Source organism: Pogona vitticeps, chromosome 6, assembly GCF_051106095.1.
Source record: "Pogona vitticeps strain Pit_001003342236 chromosome 6, PviZW2.1, whole genome shotgun sequence".
In the NCBI taxonomy this organism is placed as follows: Eukaryota; Metazoa; Chordata; class Lepidosauria; order Squamata; family Agamidae; genus Pogona; species Pogona vitticeps.
Window position 1 is genome coordinate 101,157,160 of NC_135788.1, and position 16,093 is coordinate 101,173,252.

General features: G+C 44.3%; 1 protein-coding gene across 16 annotated transcripts in view; it reads left to right on the forward strand.

The window, feature by feature from the left end:
- Nucleotides 1–16,093, forward strand: part of PPFIA3 (PPFI scaffold protein A3) — a 61,913-nt gene that overhangs the window by 31,628 nt on the left and 14,192 nt on the right. For 3 of the 16 annotated variants that reach the window (XM_020794034.3, XM_020794040.3, XM_020794037.3), the window contains exons 4-17: nucleotides 789–953; nucleotides 1,279–1,353; nucleotides 3,365–3,445; nucleotides 4,462–4,680; nucleotides 6,486–6,632; nucleotides 7,021–7,155; nucleotides 7,305–7,388; nucleotides 8,214–8,345; nucleotides 8,512–8,574; nucleotides 8,768–8,847; nucleotides 9,265–9,409; nucleotides 11,783–11,988; nucleotides 14,631–14,853; nucleotides 15,073–15,239. In XM_020794034.3, the coding sequence (XP_020649693.2) occupies nucleotides 789–953; nucleotides 1,279–1,353; nucleotides 3,365–3,445; nucleotides 4,462–4,680; nucleotides 6,486–6,632; nucleotides 7,021–7,155; nucleotides 7,305–7,388; nucleotides 8,214–8,345; nucleotides 8,512–8,574; nucleotides 8,768–8,847; nucleotides 9,265–9,409; nucleotides 11,783–11,988; nucleotides 14,631–14,853; nucleotides 15,073–15,239 (1,922 nt within the window). The remainder of the gene's footprint in view (nucleotides 1–788; nucleotides 954–1,278; nucleotides 1,354–3,364; nucleotides 3,446–4,461; nucleotides 4,681–6,485; nucleotides 6,633–7,020; nucleotides 7,156–7,304; nucleotides 7,389–8,213; nucleotides 8,346–8,511; nucleotides 8,575–8,767; nucleotides 8,848–9,264; nucleotides 9,410–11,782; nucleotides 11,989–14,630; nucleotides 14,854–15,072; nucleotides 15,240–16,093) is intronic. The other 13 variants (XM_078378001.1, XM_020794043.3, XM_020794035.3 and 10 more) reach the window with 8 other exon arrangements.

The window sequence follows — 16,093 nt, forward strand, 5'->3', positions numbered from 1 at the left end:
CTACGTACAACTGCCTGCTTTAAGCTCGCTGGCAGTCTGTCTTGCTTTAAAGAGGCATTGAGCACCCACTTGCTGAGACTGGCTGTTTTTATAAGCTAGGAAGGGCAAGGATCCAAAGCACATATGGTGGCTTTCATCTTTCCAAGGATTCTGTCCATATCCTAAGTCTGTACAGATTGAAAAATATTCATTATTCAGGGACAAGCAGAAGCCAAAGCTACATCAATCGGTCCTGCATAAAACTGCATCATCCAAATCAGAGTACATCCAAACAACTTGGTCTTCAGAACGCTATGCAAATTCTTCACAGAGGACTGTTGGCTACAAAACGTTGTTTGGGCCCTCGGGGTAGCAGGGGGGAGCAATTCTGCCATGTCTTACAGAGCTTTTGGCACACCTAGGGTGCATCAAAATTTATTTAAGGCCAGGGATAATGGAGATCGTAGTCCACCATCTGGACAACTGTTGCTTCTCCACCCTTATGGTAGACCCTGCTCCCATGATAGCAAAATAGCCTTTCTGTCTTGCCTGCTTAAGGACCCTCTTTCCCAGGCCAACCCCACACTGAATTCTTTATTTGGAAGAGGAGGTTATTTTATTGAAAAGCAAAGACATATTTCCATGGTATTATGGAGATGTGGCTGATTTCACCCGAGCTTCGGCCCATGTGCAGCCCTATTCTCTCTAGAGTGGTCTTAACTGACCAGATAGGCGGGATATAAATACAATAAAATTAATTAATTAATTAATTAATTAATTAATATTTTCTCTGCCTGCCTGCCTCCTAGCTGCTGCTGGAACACCTGGAATGCCTCGTCTCGCGACACGAACGCTCCCTCCGCATGACGGTGGTGAAACGCCAGGCCCAGTCACCGGCTGGCGTCTCCAGCGAAGTGGAGGTGTTGAAAGCCCTCAAGTCTCTCTTTGAACATCACAAGGCCCTGGATGAGAAGGTGAAGGAGGGGCAGGCTCTTAACAAGACTGGGACGGGAATTTGTCCCAGGTGCTAAACCTCAAAGAGAAACTCAATATACTGAAGGGATATACTGAAGTTCTGAGTCCAGCAATGCATTCACCAGTTTGGCTGGCCGGAGGAAAAGACAAGACACAATATATGAATTGGGAAGAATCTGGGTTGTCACTCAAGGTAGAAAAGTGACATAAATGAAGAGTTGGCTACTGCATATAGAATAAGACAAGGGAGTGGGGGAAGTGTGGTTGTTTCTGTCCTGCCCTGTTGATGCTAATGCCTCTTCATCTTTGCCTGGCGCTTGGCAGGTTCGAGAACGGCTACGAGTGGCATTAGAGCGGGTTGCAGTACTGGAGGAGGAGCTGGAAATGTCCAATCAAGAGGTATGAAGGGGTACTTTTTCTTGCCTTCAGTGGTGGTACATCCACTTGAAGAATGACAAAAGTATGTACAGTATTTTACTATGTGTGTGTGTGATTCTTAGCCACTTCTCTGGGCAAAACTCCCAGCAAAGGTTTCCAACAGGTGTTGTGTTCTATGTTGGCTCTCATGTTCTGGGAACTGTGGCCCAAATTGTATCATTTGGCCTTAGTAGCCAGATGGATAGTATATAAAATGAATAAATAATAATTTCCTATCTCTGACCAGCACTGAGAAGGCCCTCTTAGTTTCATAGTTATCCACAATTCATTGGAGAGATGAGGGGGTTTAGAAGCAAGGTTTCAGAATATGACTTCCTGTATGTTAGGGTTATGATGAGCCCTGAGATATGTGGATCCCAATCGGGGCACCAAGACAGATTGCTTTGACAGCATGGGTCTGTACTTTTAGCCTGCTGTTGAAAATCAGTTGCTTGGATGCAGTGCCTTTCATTCACTGACTTCTATAGAGGTTCTCTACTATTACTGGTACAAGCTAGATACTCAGGAACCAGGCATCTACCTGCTAGATGAGGGGTGACAAGTCAGTGGTTAGGGGCATAGAGACCTGTCTGTGAGGAAATACCTGTTCACTCCAGCCATCATCTACGTTTGAGACCAAGATCATAGCTTTTGTATCTGTAATCTCATTCCAGCCTTGCCTTAAGGAGCCCATCCAATTGCTGTACCTTCTCCCAGAAGCTACTGCTCAGCAGAAATATATCAGGTTAAACAGGAGCAGAGACTATGAAACTTGCATAGTCTGGGTGACAGTATGGGTTGTATCTAGACTTAGAGCCTTTCCTAACTGGCTGTTTTGGGTGTGGGGTGGATTGGGCTATGAAGGGTCTGTTGAGGTCAGGGGGAGGAATGATGTGCCATTTAACATGCTCCTCCCAACTGAACAGCAAATGACCCCTTGTAGCCTGGTCAGCTGTCAATGAAGTGCTCCCCACTGATCATACCGTCTGCTGTCCACTTCCCAGCCGATCAATGAGGGCTGGTAGCTGGCCCCAGTGTCAGAGGCTTGCTGCCTCTTTGCTGCTCCTCTTCACTTCCAAGCTAATTGCGTGGCCGCTCTCCACTCCACAGCTGATCAGCAGAGAGGGGAAGCCAGCCGTGGCAACAGAGAGGCTCAGAGCACCTGGCAGCTTTGCAGCAGAGGCCCACCACCTGTCACCTGTTCTTGTCCACTCTCCAGCTGATCGCTGCTGCTGCTGCTCCAAGTCCAACCAAAGGTGGATTTTGATTTCCACTGAATCATGCCAAAAAGAATGTATGCCCTAGTCCTGTGTCAGAAAGGTGCATGACAGCTATTAAAAGGGGAACATGGGTTGTTCTAAGTAGAAACACAAGCAGACACAATCTCCCCCTACCCCTTGACCCAAATAGTGCTATCAGCGATCCATATATCATAACTATATGCCAGTATGGACAGGCTCTTAGGGAGTGATCACAAGGAGAAGTAGATTGCAAGTTGGATTGCTTGTGGAGTGGTCTGATGCATTCTGCTTCCTGGCAATCACACAATGAATGGGAAAATGTGTCCAGCTCTACCCTGGTCCATGCCCAAACTGGACCTTTTTTTGGTCCAGCTGTAGGGCTTTTACTTTGGAGGCTGGAGCAATTCCCTGGCAGATGGACGGGTCTCTTTAAGGGAGATTGCGATCATACATGCGCCTGTGCAGCTGTCTGTTTGCACCATACTTGGAGTCAGCAATGTGAAATAAATGGTACTTAGGTTAATCATGACTAAGTACCAGTGACTTCTATAGGACTACTCTAAGTGGAAGTTGTCTTTCGTAGTAGCACAGAGCTAGAATTTAATATGGATAGTAAATTGGAAAGGTTCTGCAATACTGCTGAAACAGATTATTCTTGGCTGGAGTCAGTTATCACCTGCTTATTGTTCATTAGTTCTAATTTCATTTTGAACCCGTGTGCATGCCCTTCTACTTCTTTGTCCTCTCCACAGTCCCTCTCCCTTCGTGAGCAGCTCGCTCGACGCCGATCTGGTCTAGATGATCCCAGCAAAGAGGGAGACGGTCAAATTTGTGTAAGTGTTGTGGGAATAGAAATTTAAGAGGTAGCAGGGACCAGGGGAAGAAAATGCAGAGAAAGTAATGAGAAAGTAGGTGAAAACACGGAAGCATATATTTAAGGCTCCCCTGTAAGAAAGTAGAGGATAAACTTTGGTTCATATATTTTGGCTTATGGGAATGTCTTCTATACCATAGCACAATTGTTTTGTATTGTAAACAGCCCCTACCATTCCAAACTTCTCTCTTACCTTTCTTGTATTTGCATTTCCTTCTTCTTTCCTGCTTTCTTGCTGTTCTTCCATCATGCACTCGGCTAACCTCCTTGTCCGTTCATTGCAAATCTGTTTCATCCCTCCCTCTTTTTAATTTGAAAAACAGTCCACTCAGTCACCTGCTCTTGTTGAGGCTTCCTCTAGTGCTGCAGAAGCCTGTGTTAGCCTGCCAACTGGGTGGTTCAGGAGGTGGTTCAGCTGGTGGTGAAGGCTTCTGGGAATTGCAGTCCAAGAACACCTAGATTACCCAAGGTTAAGAACCACTGTTTTAGGACATTGAGTTAACAAGCTAGAGTAGTGTGAAGTTGGTTGGGTCTTCTCCTCTGAGCATTTGCTGTATTTGAAGAAGTTAGCAGTTTAGGCTAAAAGGACCCAGTTTACTGCAGGAAATGTGCAGCTAGTTGGAGAAGGCTTTAGTTCATATGTTCAGACTGAGAAGAATACATGAAGCAAATATAGTGACCACACTATTGGCTCATCTTGACCAGTATTTTCTGCTAAGCGGAGGCTTTACAAGACCCCAACTGGAGTCTTTTCTGGTCCTGTACTTGAGATCCTCCTTTTTGAAAAATAACAGTAAGCACAAGATGCTGCAAATTTAATTTTGGAACTTTTCCATACTAAGAAAGTGTCCTTCCACTGAGCTGCTGACTCTTGCATGTGTGGAGGTTTGAATGGAGGTGGTTGAAAGTTAAATGGGTATGTTTTGGGAAAGTGAACAAAATAATACGACAATTTTTTTTCTCCCTGTTCCTCAGGCAAATGGATCGGGCTCCCTTGATTTGGGACATGGTGGTCGAGAGTCTGAACTAGAGGAGATCCTGGAGCGCCAGCGAGGAGAACTGTCCCAGCTGAAGGAGCGACTTACCATGCTCTGTCGGCAGATGGCGGAACTTGAGGAAGAGTTGGCCACAGCCCAACGGGACCTCATCAAATCTGAAGAGATCAATGCCAAGCTGCAAAGAGACCTCAAGGAGGTAAACAACACTGCTTGACATATCCAATTCCCTATTCTATACCAGGTGCCCATTAACTATAATGTAAACAAAATATCCCTCCTTACTAACTTCTGAAGGCAGAATCACCTGGAGAAGTATTTCAGAGGGCGGTCTTAATTGATGCATAGGCTCAAAGGACAGCAGTGTGTTGTGGCAGCAGCAGATGCAAAAGCTTTGCTAAAAATTATTGAGAAGGGACTGAAAAATACAAGAATAAGTATTTCAATATATAGACCTGGGAGTCCCCCACATTCTGCAGACTGCATGCATTTCTGACTATCTCAGAGGGGCTGTCTTCGGGCTTTATTAAAGTATAGGAAAAGGAGCAACCAAAATGATAAAAAAGGCTGAGGATTTATGAGGAAAGGTTTAAAAAAAGGAGGGTCAATAGGAAGGTCTGATTTAGTATCCACCACAAAACAATATGTTCTGGTTTCTAGTAGGTATAGGCAGCCCATGGTCTAAGCAGAGGTGGGGCCGTGCTAAACTCCAAAATTTGGGGGTGGGGGGGCGAGATGCACACCCTGCTTAGACCATGAACCATCTCTACTGACTGTGATAATACATTTTTATCTGGAGATGTTCAAAGGTTTACCCCCAGTGTCCTGCATAACAAAAAATAAACAGGTTTTCCAGTTGTAAGAATTGGAGCGAAGGTAGGAAGTCCTTAAGTAGATGTATGAATGCATGCTTATATTTAATGTATTCCTTTGTTGCTTTTCATTTTCGTAGTCAGCTTAGCATAGCATATCTTGTGAATTAACAGACACATGCATAAAATTACATTTAATGTAAATGACTTCATAGAAGAGCAAAACAAACTTTCAAATAGCCATCAGCAACAAATATTATAAACATTTTTTATTAAAAGCCATGGAGAACAGATGCACTTTAACTTCTCTTAAAAGCAGCTACAGATGGCCTCTCTAGAGAAGGAGTTCCATCGGTTGGGGCCTCCAGAGAGACATAATGTTAATGCCTCAGTTATGTCTGAGCTTTTGTGAGAAGCTCTTTCTTATGCATGGATCCAGGTTTCTTCTAGAGCTTAACTGCTCCTGAGGGGTTGTCCTTCTGCAGCATAATACAATGTCAAGCCACAAAATCACTGTTTGCAGAACAGACTTTGCTCCTGAAAGCATAAAATCTAGTCTCCCTTAGCTTCAAAGACTGGAACGTTTTTGTTTAGGTGGGGCCCAGCAGAAGCCTATCAAAATATGAACAATATGGGAAGAGGAAAGGTATATAAAAGGTGTGTCTGGTGGGTAGACAGTTGCAGGGAGCTTACATTTCACTCACAATTGGCAGCGAGGTGGCGCTGCAGGTTAAACCGCAGAAGCCTCTGTGCTGCAAGGTCAGAAGACCTGCAGTCGTAAGATCGAATCCACGCGACGGACTGAGCCCTTGTCGCTTATCCCAGCTCCCGCCAACCTAGCGGTTCAAAAGCAAGCAAAAAAAATGCGAGTAGATAAATAGGTACCACCACAGTGGGAAAGTAACGGCATTCCGTGTCTAAGTTGCACTGGCCACTTGATCACGGAAGATTGTCTTGGACAAAAAAAAGCTAGCTCTATGGGTTGGAAACAGAGGTGAGCACCGCCCTCTAGAGTCGGACACGACTAGACAAATTGTCAAGGGGAACCTTTACCTTTACCTTATCTTGGCAACGGAAGTATCTGTGGGGGAGGTTTTTTGTGTTTCAGGGTAACGGGAGGGAGAGCAGTTTCCGAGGTCCAACCCATGTCACTTTTCCATCATTCCATTCTCTTGTATGGTGGCGATGACAGGCGTTAGCCCAACGGGAAGATATGGAGGAGCGGATCACCACTCTGGAAAAACGCTACCTGAGTGCCCAGCGAGAGGCAACCTCTCTTCATGATGTCAATGACAAGCTGGAGAACGAGTTGGCCAGCAAGGAGTCCTTGTACCGACAAGTGAGTCCCTGCTTTCTGATCTCTCCTGATTGATTAACCTTTGCTGTTCCCGGTACTTCCATGCTAGGTGTCTGACTGTTCTTAGCATCCTCCCCCTACTTTTCATATACACAGTGATGCTTGTCAAGCTTCCTCTGCTTCTTTCCAGCACCTCTCCTGAACCTCTACATACAGCTAGAATGTAGATCAAAATGACTCAGATGCTCCACAGGATGTCTTTAACACCTTCTAGTTATATCCTTGCTCTTCTCACAGCTTCATTTTCTAATTCTGGTATATGGGGACCTGAAAGATTCGACTTATTGTCTGTTATTTTCCACAGTTGTGCAGACAAGTGGGCTATGTTCCTTGAGAAAACTCTTGAATTTAAATCATGTCCTCTGTGCAGAGTGAAGAGAAGAACAGGCAGCTACAAGATTGGTTGGAAGATGCCAAGCAGAAGCTTCAGCAGACCCTTCAGAAGGCTGAGACCTTACCTGAGATAGAAGCCCAGTTAGCCCAGCGAGTGGCTGCCCTCAACAAGGTACTGTTGTAAAGCAGGGGAAACTTGAATGCTGCTACATAAGGGGTGGCCAGTGTCGTTGGAAAAAGGGGGTGAGCTGGATAGGGTGAGATGCTGACAAGGCTCAGAAGCCAAGAACAGGAAGACATCTTGTTTGTCCTATATTTTAGGCAGAGGAGCGTCATGGGAATTTTGAAGAACGCTTGCGGCAACTTGAGGCCCAACTGGAAGAGAAGAACCAAGAGCTCCAACGGGTATGGGCATGATAGAAAATGGTAATCGAATCAGATGAGTAGGTGGGGCAGCAAAACTAGAAAAACTGCCCTAGGTCAATGCTGTAGAACAGGGTCTGTATGGAAAAAGTCTCGGGTCCAATCCCGAGTGCCTCCAAGTAGTAAACGATGGTAAAGGCATCGTTGCTTGAATCCCTGCAGAACGATGCCTTATGGAGTCCGCCAGGCACCAGGCTTGACCCCTGCTTCTCTTCCCAAGACAGGGAAACAATCTGATCTCAGCCGGCACATATAGGAGCTGGTGGAATCCTAAACTGGAGTTCAGCTGGCTTATGAAATCTTGGCTAGGAATGGGACAAGAAGGCCCCCAAATTTCCAGTGAGAGACTGGAGGGTGGTTCCTTTGCAAGCACAAGGGAGTCCTCCCTGTTATCCACTATCTCTGATCAGATAGTAGTAACTCCTCCCCCTCTGGGAGGTGGCAGCATTTGGAAGAGGCTTTATGGATGGACAGGATCACTGGGGAAGCTCTGATGGGCTGGGACCTTATCTTAGGTCTGCTGACTAGAAGATTCCCTTCCCTGCTGTTAAGCTTGGTAAGATAGCTCTGATACCCCTACTTAACAGGAGTTTCATGGGTGATGAACTGCTATGGAAGTGAATGGGGAAATGGGGGCAGTGGGGTGAACAGGTGGGGACCCTGGAGGCTGGAATCGGTGGTTGAAGCTATCTGGGAAATGAATGGGAAAGGGAAGGGAAGGCACCTTTTGATGGGGGGGGGGCATAGGTTAGAGAGGGAGATCTTGTAATCCTTCCCAGCTTCTGTTCCAATCCTTGGCAAAAACAGGCACGGCAGAGAGAGAAGATGAACGATGAGCACAACAAACGCCTGTCTGAAACGGTGGACAAATTGCTCTCTGAATCCAATGAACGGCTCCAGTTGCATCTCAAGGAGCGGATGGGGGCCCTGGAGGAGAAGGTGTGTGTATAGAGGGTGGGGTTGCACCTCTTTCTTAGGTAGGGAAGAGAAAAGAACGCGGGACTTACAGGGCAGAAGGGCTTCAGAAGCATCTTATCAAGATGACCTTTTCAGCATTCTCGCCCATGCTGAAAACTGTTCTTTTACTTTTCTTTTCCCTGTCAAGAATACCCTGAGTGAGGAAATTGCCAACATGAAGAAGGTTCAGGATGAGCTCTTGGCAAATAAGGTAAGCGGATTGAGACAGTCTCCCAAGTGGGAAATGGCATTTTGAATGTGGGGTCAGTATGGGCTATGCATGTGTTACGAGTCAGAGTTAAGGGAAATTTTCTGGAAGCATCAGAAGGGTACTAGAGAGGGCTCTGATTGCAGCAAAGTTACATTCTCAGCACTAATGTTACTTCTTTATACCTGCCCTACAGGAACAGCTGCTAGCTGAGATAGAAAGGATGCAAATGGAGATTGACCAGTTACGTGGACGCCCAGTCTCTACCTATTCCCGGTAAGAAGCCCCCCCCCCCCCCCAAATCAAGAATAATAACAAATGTAGTGCCTTCTTCAGCCATTTTGGAGGGAGAGGAACATAAATAAATCCATTCCTTTCCTAAAACATCCCTACTCTGCAGTCAACTCATTAGCTTATTTCTCTAAGGTTCCATTTCCACCCCTATTACTGTGGGGCTAACAATCTGCTCTGGGATTCCAAGGAGACCTGCTTTATCCTCTGCGAGATGATGAACACTTAGAACCCTCCTTTAGTCCAAGGGTCCTTTAATGGGAGAAGGCTATGTGTGTTAGAGGTCTCGTGGGAGAGAGGGCCCCTTGATCTGGATGGAGGAGACTCTCCCTTCTTCTGTCACATGTCTCCTCCTTTCTCATCATCCTTGCTCACAAGTCTTTTTTCCCCTGTTCCACGGAGGTCTCTGCCGGGCAGCGTGCTGGAGCTGCGTTACTCCCAGGCACCCACGCTGCCCGTGGGGGCCCACGTGGACCATTACAGCAGTGCTGGTGTGGCACGACGTTCAAAGAAGGGCCGCTGGAGTGTCAAGGATGAAGCCACCAAGGTATGAGATTACTGTGTCGAATTTGCCATGGTTTCAGAGATGGGAGGGAATGAGCCCTAGCGAGGGAAGGGAACCGCATGGAATGCTGGGAGAGCACTGACAAAGTCTAGTGCAGTTTTCTCTGACCAGATGCCCCCCAAAATGTTTGGAGGACAACTCTCATAGCAGTTGTTTACATCGGCAATAATGAGAGACCAAGGGAAGTGAAGCCCAAGAGAAGGCACCACATTGGGGAAAACAGATCTAGGACTTGCATCATTTGATTAGAAGGAAATCTGGGGACAGAGCTATATGTTACAATCGGTAACTGCCACAATCAGCAACTCAGAAATGTTCCTTCTTTGGACCATAATGTCCAGATGCTTTAGACAATGTGGCCACTGCCTGGGGGATTCCGGGACTGTAGTCTAAAAGAGTAGCATTGGTTCTTAGTCTTAGTTTCCATGTAGTATCCAGCCATACAGAACATGCAATAAGACATCTTTATATTCTTAACTTTTTTCTGCCCTGGAAATAGCAAGTAGCAAAAAAAAAAAAAAAAAAAAAAAAGTGGGGTGAGACGAGACTGACTCCAGCCACCATAACATCATGCTTCCAGATGCTTAGTACTAGTGTATTTGTTTGCTTCTACCCCACTTCTGTTTTTTAAAAAAACCAAAATTACTTATATAGCTTGAGCCAAAATCCTATTGTATAGTTAACACCCATTGGAGGCAAATAGCATAACTCTCAACAGCTTTTTGCTGCACATTAACAAGTCCCTGCCAGTCTGGATCTGGGGCACATGTCATCCCACCAGACTGGCATGTGCCTAGAAATCCAAGTGGAGAGACTCATTGATTACCCATAAAAAGTTGTTGTGAATTAAGTAGTCTGGCTTCCACAGACATGACTGTGTGGTATGATTTTGACGTTTGAATGTACATTAGCTATAGTAACATAGTCAAACGATGCCAGAATAATGGACAAACAATATAAAATAATCCCACTATAAAAGCAGACATCTTAAAACAGCAACTGGTTTGAAAGCAGAACATAGCACTTTAGTAGACTAAACTCAAGTATTAAAAACTCTACTGAAATTAGAACATCTTTAGTGTACAGTACGTCTAAAAACGAACAGTGAAAGTACGTATCTTTTAGATCTCTTTCGGGAAGACATTCAGCAGTGCCCCTATTGAAAAGGAAGATATAGGGAATGGAACGGCAGAGATTTGAGGAGGCATGGAAGTTACTTTAAGGATATAGGACCTGGAAAAGCTGAGAATCGTAGAAAACAGTTCTTCTGGAAAATGCCTATTGTAAATTGGAGCTCCTAGCTTAAGAAAAGTAGAGTGTTTAGCTATAGTTTATCTTTTTAATTAATAGGATTCTTTAAAATGTAGGCTGTCTTAACAGTTGAGACGAAAATATTCTTGCATTAAACTAAGATGCATAATTCTGCAACTTCTGACAAAATGTATTGAAAAATACATGTATTTTTTTTTCTTGATCCCCCCCAATCACTTTTCTTTTAAACAACTGTGTTGGTTTTTCAATTGCTTTTCAAGTTCCTGGTTTAATTTATCTACCCTATGTTTTTTAACTTGCATCCATTTTATTTGCTTTATTGTTAGCTGCCTGGAGAGCCATTTTGGAGGAGAAAGACAGGGGAATAAAGCAAGCAAGCAAACACACAAGTAGATAACTTTTAGCTGTGACTGATAAGAGTTGTAATGGGAAAGCAGCCCTAAAAGTTAAGGGTGCTTCTTTCCCAGTAAAGAGGCAAATAAAATTGATAGAAATTAGTGTTGGGAAAGCAAAGCAAGAGTGCAAAGAGAAAGAGGGAAATATTGTGGTATTTACAGAACGCCGCTTGCCTCAGGAGCGCCCACAGAGAAGGACTGATCAAAGAGGACATTTTAGGGCTACGTTCACAAGGTGAACAGAAAACCTGGAGGATGTTGTAGCACATCTGGGGCATAGGAAGGGTTGCTTCTTCTGGCAGGATGAATAAGATCCAGCAGTGGTTTTATCCCTTTCCTTTCTTATCTTTTCTTTGCCCTTATAATTATTCTTCTCTGTTTTTTCCTCTGTTTCCTACCCCAATTTCTGCTGGACACCCACATGGTGAGTGTCTCTTTTGAAGTCAGTTGGGGGTGGGGGAGGCTTCCCTTCTTATTGTTGGAGACAGAAGGTTGGAGACAGGAGCAAAAGAGAAAAATGCTCTTGGCTTCGACAGATGTCATTTTTTCTGTGGGCCTTTCTCTAGAGACGAGGGATTCCCTTGTCTCTGTGGTAACTAACTCTATAGTAACTAACCAAACATGCAGAGTGTGTGCGTGACTGGATCACGCTTCCTTGTTTCCCTGATTTTCCCTGTCTTTCCTACAGGTGGCATCCTCCTCTCAGGAGTGGGAGAGGGCTCAACAGGCAGCCGCTGGAGGTCCTTTTGAGGGTGGATTGGATGGCTCAGATGAAGATGAGCGCGACCCCCTTTTCAGCTCAGCGGACCTGCTATCCCCCAGTGGGCAGGCTGATGTGCAGACTTTGGCCATTATGCTACAGGAGCAGCTGGAAGCCATCAACAAAGAAATCAAGTGAGTTATCCTTCCCAGACATAGAAGGGCAGCTTTGCAACATGCCTGCATGAGTGCTTTTCCAGAATGCATCTCTTTTTTAATCCTGTCAGCCACCCACAGCTTTCTTTATGCATGCTTTAGAGTTTAACCTGAAAATGTTCTAGTCTAGAGCATCAATACCCTCTGTTTGCCTTAAACTGCACTGAAAGCTAACTCCACTGGCTTTTTCTTGTATTATTCTTTCCTGCACATCAGTGGCTTGTTACACATGCAGGAAAATGAGGTGGAAAGGAGGACTATACCTACCACTAAGAGAATGCCACTTCAGACTGCAAATGGAGAATATGTTTTAATGCTCCTCCATGAAGAAATCCCTTCAAACAGCATTATATATAGGGAAGCACACTTCCTCACTATGAGAATATAAAGAGAAGGTGAGAACAATATACTGAAGACCTATACAGCATAGATAAAAAGATGACAGATTTCTTTGAATAGGAATTCTATGATGAAGAACCTGCAATTCTAGAAGGTGAAATTAAAGCTGCTTTGAAAGCACTGGGAAGAAATAAATCACCAAAGATAGATGAATATTGCAAGAAGAACTGTTTCAAGTCACACAGACTGAATTTATCAAACGTCCAAACAAGTATATGCCAACAAATATGGGAAACAAAACACTGGCCCACAGACTGAAAATGTTCAATATATATTCCAATCCCTAAGAAATGAAATGCCAAAGAGTATAGTAACTATAGGAGCATTGCTTTAATTTTCCATGCAAGCAAAGTGAAGCACGCCAAAGAATTTCAGAAGAAACTCAATCAATGCTTTATAGACTACAGCAAAGCCTTTGACTGTGTGGAACATGAGAATCTATAGATTATTCTGGAAGAAATGGGTTTGCCTGAGCACTTGATTGTCCTGATGCGTAACCTGTATTGTAAACAGGAAGCTACTATTAGGCCAGACAGAATATGTAGGTTCCTGTAGGCAAAAGTGACAGACAAGCATGCATTTTATCTCTCTATCTGTCTGTACATAATAAACACACCATGTGGAAAGCTGCACAAGATTCAGATGAAGGAGGAGTGAAAGTTGGTGGAACGAACATCAACAATTTAAGATACGCAGATGACACCATCTTAATAGTAGAAAGCAGCAGTGACCTGAAGTGACTTTTGGGTAAAGTAAAAGACAGGGTCAAAGCAGGACTACAGTTGAACAATCATTAAGAAGACAAAAAATCATTAATACAGAAGAACTACTTAAATTTAATGTTGACAATGAAGAAACAGAAATTGTTAAAGATTTTCTTTACCTTCGTTCATTCATCAGTCCAAATGGAAACTGCAGCCAAGAAATCAGATGGAGACTGAGACTTGGAAGAGTAGCAATAAAGCAATTAGCGGGCGGGGGGGGGGGGAATCACCAAGTGAAAGGTTGTGTCATTGGAGATCAAGGCCAAGATCATCCACACTGTTGTATTCCTGATCACTATGAATGGGTGTAAAAGCTGACAGGGAAAAATTGATTTATTTGAAATATTGTGCTGGAGGAGAGCTTTACAGATACCTTGGATCACCAGAAAGATGAACAAGTAGTTCCTAAAGCTTATCAAGTCTGAACTGTCTCTGGAGTAAAAAATAAACAAAACTGAGGTTGCCATACTGTGAATACATCAGGAGAAGGCAAGATTCTCTGGAGAAGACAGTAGTGCTAGGAAAGTTGAAAGCAGCAGGAAAAGAGGAAGCCCACATATGAGATGGAATGACTCCAGAAAGGAAGCCCCAGGCTGTTGAGAACAGGACATTTTGCAGATTGCTCATTCCTAGGGTTGCTGTAAATCAGAGGCAACAACTACATTTCTCTCCCAAGTCTTCAGTTCACAAACTCTCAAAATAGCTAACTTGGCTTGCTCAAGATACTTCAATGAATTTTACCTATATGCTGTTTATTCCAACTTATGGCAACTCTTTCCAAGGTTTCTTAGGTATAAAAGTACTCAGAAGTGTGGTTTACAGTCTGTTCTACTGATGGTGCTCTAGGACTGTGCAGCTTGTCCAAGGCTACACAGGCTGTCTCTTTTCATGGGAGGCACAGTGAGAAATCAAACCCTTGATCTCACTGAGCTGTCAAACAATAATATGAACAATACAAATTCAGAGCAAGCATTTTGAAAAATAGGACATAGTATAAAGCTTGGTGAGGCAGGAATCTTTTGGGTAGATTACCTGAAATACCATCTGGCATACTTCCACAGAAAGGCTGCCCCCACAGTCTTGGCGCCATCACTGCAAAAGACTTGTATCTTATTTTCTACTCATACTGTGATAGTTTACTTGCACAGTTGTATCTAGATTTTCATTTTTCTTGTGTACCTGTGCATTTGCCAGGCAAGGACTATTTTTTTTTCTTTTTGAATGTGGTATTGTGCAAGTAATAATTGGTCTTCATAATTGCAAATTTATATATGGTCCAGAATTTAAAATCAGAATAAAAGATGTGAAGATATTCAGATATTCTACTTTGTTTGCTAACAAATGGCTTTTGCTGCTACTTGCAGCCATTGGTGAAGGGAGGGTAGACACAACGAGACATAACCCTGGTTATCTCTAAATTTTTCTTTTTCTTTTTTTCCCTTTTGCTGTCCTTGCAAGGCTGATCCAGGAGGAAAAGGAATCCACAGAACAGCGGGCGGAGGAAATTGAAAGCCGGGTAACCAGCGCCAGTTTGGATGGATCTCTGGGCCGGTATCGCTCAGGAACTTCAATTCCTCCCTCTGTCACCAGCTCCACTCTGGCCAGTCCGTCTCCCCCTAGCAGCGGCCATTCTACACCACGCCTAGCACCTCACAGTCCTGCTCGCGATGGAGAGAAAATGGTGCGTTGTCAGTGGGGGCGGGCACTGCCTGGCGCATTATGGGCCACTGAAATGGAAAAGTTTAGGGGCAAATCAACAGTGTATTTGCTTGTGATAGAACTGAATGTTCTGTTCCAGTACTGAAACAAATTCTTGGGTGCAGCATGTGCTTGAAGTAGTGATACTTCCTCTCCCCTACCAACAATGCCACGTGAGTCTGTATTATTCTTGTCCTCTCAGCAGAACCACATTGCCAAGGAAGAGGGGCGAGGGTCCGAGGAGAAGGCCCTGGCGTTGTGTGAGCCCCCGGCTCCCTCCACCCCCCGCACGATGCGTCTAGAGCGCATGACCCAAGCCTTAACCTTGCAGGCTGGAGCACTGGAAGATGGGAGGGACCTGAGGTCCAGGTAAGTTGCAAGGGATGGGTGGGGCAATAGGGCCAGCAGTGAGCCTTCTTGAAGGTAGAGGCTGGAAGACTGAGGTACAGACAGAGTAAAACTGACTTGATTATTAATTTTGGGAACATGTCGTACTGCTTGTGTATTGTTTCAAACATTTTGGCACATGAGGCAGAAGGTCTCTGCGTGTACTTTCCACTGAAGGGGGCAGAGTTAATAGAAGCCCAGGAAAACAGTACCCCTGAGCATATGCAGAGTGTCTCTTTTCTAAATGAGTTCATATACTTTTCCTATAAGAATCCACTTGTGTTTTCCTCCACCATTACCCTAAATTGGTTCAGAAACACTAATCTAGGAACATCTCCCTTCAAAAATAACCCTTAACTTGGCTGCTATGAATTGATTGGGAGTCAGAAAAAATAATCATGTCTGATCTTCAGCAAATCACGCCAAGGTTATCATTACACTCCAGTCCACCTTCTGCCTTACTAGAAGCATGTTATGCTGAAGGCCTAGATCAAAAGTTAGTTTTTGAGGGAGGAGGAGGAGGATTCCTGGGAAGTGGGTAACTGTTCCATTAGGAGCACAGGTGATGCAGAGTGTGGGTTGGAAAGATGAATCTCATTTTTTGGGATGGGGAAAAAAAAAAAGATCTCTCAGCAAAGCAGAGAAGGTCAACTCTTAGCAAAACCTTGTTGGATAATAACTCTCAGAATTCCATAGCTCAGAGAGCTGTGCTCCAGAAGAGTAACTTTTTTTTCTCAAGCTTTTCCTTTTAGAGTAGCGAAAGTTAAGGGTCACACTGTGGGGACAAACATGGCTGTTTACATTAAGAAGCCCTTTCACTTTGTACCTCTACCCCT